Source organism: Macadamia integrifolia, chromosome 8 (assembly GCF_013358625.1).
Source record: "Macadamia integrifolia cultivar HAES 741 chromosome 8, SCU_Mint_v3, whole genome shotgun sequence".
NCBI classification, from domain to species: Eukaryota; Viridiplantae; Streptophyta; class Magnoliopsida; order Proteales; family Proteaceae; genus Macadamia; species Macadamia integrifolia.
The window spans coordinates 16,048,374-16,050,480 of record NC_056564.1 but is presented as its reverse complement, the minus strand read 5'-3'; the positions used below and the strand labels follow the sequence as shown (position 1 = coordinate 16,050,480).

Here is a 2,107-nt window from a genome sequence, read left to right as displayed (position 1 = left end):
GGGGGGGGGGGAGTGAGAGTTTGTACTATTGATGCTTTGTGAACTCTTAAGCCTGGGTTGACTCCCCCCCTTGAGTTTACTCATTCATTTTCAGCTGTGTGTCCCTTGAGTGTTAACTGTTTGGTTTCATAATAATAAGGGCCAATATTAGAGTGTAAATGCTCTTGCACCAGTGCTTAACTGTTGAATAAGGAGGGAGAGCCTGAAGATTGAGAATTGGTGGTATGAAATGGAGAGAGATTTTTTGGATTTTTTGGTTGATGCTTTCCGTTAAAGGCCTGTACACCCACTGGATATAGGTAAAGTGTGAATCTTCAATAAGGAGGGAGAGATTGAAGAGGGTGTTGTCTATATTATGAAGTGGGTATAGGCAATTGAGAGGAGTTTTTGGTATATTTACTGCTTGAAGCATCCATTAAAACTATATGGTAGTTTTTAACAGATATAAGACTGGTAATGCTTTAGGGAGCTGAATGTTGGGTGACCAAAAAAAAATATCATGCATAAAATGAGTGTATACTATAGCTGAGAAAGGGAGGTTGAGATGGATGGCTGGCACAACTAGGAAAAATGGAATCAAAAGAATGCATTATAAGATATTTTAACAATATCATGAATAGGTGGGAAGGTGAGAAACTGTTGCCTGAGATGGTTCAGCTTTGCATGATGAATATGTAACTGCTGATTTTTATTTACATTTATGAGTCAGTCGGAGTTGAGAATCTCTTCCTCTGGTGTTGCTCTGGTGTTCTATTTTTTGTCCTAAAAAATGTGTTACTATCATATCAAGATGTTAAATTGCCACCCTTTTTGATTGACGCAGGTATTACAATCTTGCACATGCTGTGAATGAAAGGATATTAAGGCAGCCCTCGATGTTACGTGCTGGGACGTTACGGGACTATCAACTTGTGGGTTGCTGCCTTGTATTTTGGGATTATTTTACCGCTTCTTCCTTGACCCTTTCTTCTTTCACTGAATGAGCAATTTGATTTAGTTGCTTTATTCATTTTGCAGGTTGGTTTGCAGTGGATGCTTTCTTTGTATAACAACAAATTAAATGGGATCTTGGCAGATGAGATGGGTCTTGGGAAGACTGTACAGGTTACTTTCTTTTAATTTGGGGTTTTAGAAGTTGTGATCTTTATTTGCCCCTCCTGGCGGGATCCTCCTCCTGCTTGAATAATCTGAAATGTGAAATCAATAGCCTTGTAATTTGCTTTTAGGTATAACTGCGTATTTGTTATTATATGTAAATTTAATAGGCTTGTTCAGTGCCCTTACTGCTTTAGGAGCTGTTGTATCTATTGAGTAAAAAATATGTCAGAAGAAACTGCTGAAATGGTTGCAATATTGATGAGTTATCCGCCTAAACAGGTAATGGCATTGATTGCTTATTTGATGGAGTTCAAGGGGAACTATGGGCCGCATCTTATTATTGTCCCAAATGCTGTTTTGGTTAATTGGAAGGTCAGATCCCCCTCCCAGCAACTCAAAAAAGAAACATAAAAAAAATGGAAAAAACATTTTTTTGATACATGTATTATTTTTTCCCACTTTCTCAACATTTTTTTATTTTTTTTATTTTTTATTTTCAGAGTGAATTGCATAATTGGCTTCCATCTGTGTCATGCATTTTCTATGTTGGTGCGAAGGATCAAAGATCAAAGTTATTTTCTCAAGTAAGAGGCACTTTTATGTTCGCTCCACTGATATTGAGGTAGTTGATAATTTTCTTAACTTCATCTTATGGGCACTTTTCTGTAGGAGGTTTGTGCGATGAAATTTAATGTACTTGTTACAACTTATGAGTTTATCATGTACGACCGCTCAAAGTTATCAAAAATTGATTGGAAGTATATCATAATTGATGAAGCTCAACGAATGAAGGATAGGGAGTCGGTTCTAGCACGTGACCTTGATAGATATCGTTGCCAAAGGCGTCTACTCCTTACAGGAACGCCATTACAGGTAGGCCAATTACCCCCTCTCTTTCATGTGGAAGATAGTTTATCCTTGATTTAAAAGCCACTAGTTTGCTTTTCACTGTCTAATTGTCTTTCAACTGTATGTTGAAAATGCTTCCCGCCCACCCCACGCCCCCCAC

General features: G+C 37.9%; 1 protein-coding gene across 1 annotated transcript in view; it reads left to right on the top strand.

Annotated features, from left to right (window-relative positions):
* Positions 1–2,107, top strand: part of LOC122085719 (ATP-dependent helicase BRM-like) — a 22,905-nt gene that overhangs the window by 11,385 nt on the left and 9,413 nt on the right. Inside the window, exons 5-9 of the mRNA XM_042654239.1 lie at positions 824–911; positions 1,018–1,104; positions 1,378–1,470; positions 1,599–1,682; positions 1,768–1,971. Coding sequence (XP_042510173.1) covers positions 824–911; positions 1,018–1,104; positions 1,378–1,470; positions 1,599–1,682; positions 1,768–1,971 — 556 coding nt within the window. The remainder of the gene's footprint in view (positions 1–823; positions 912–1,017; positions 1,105–1,377; positions 1,471–1,598; positions 1,683–1,767; positions 1,972–2,107) is intronic.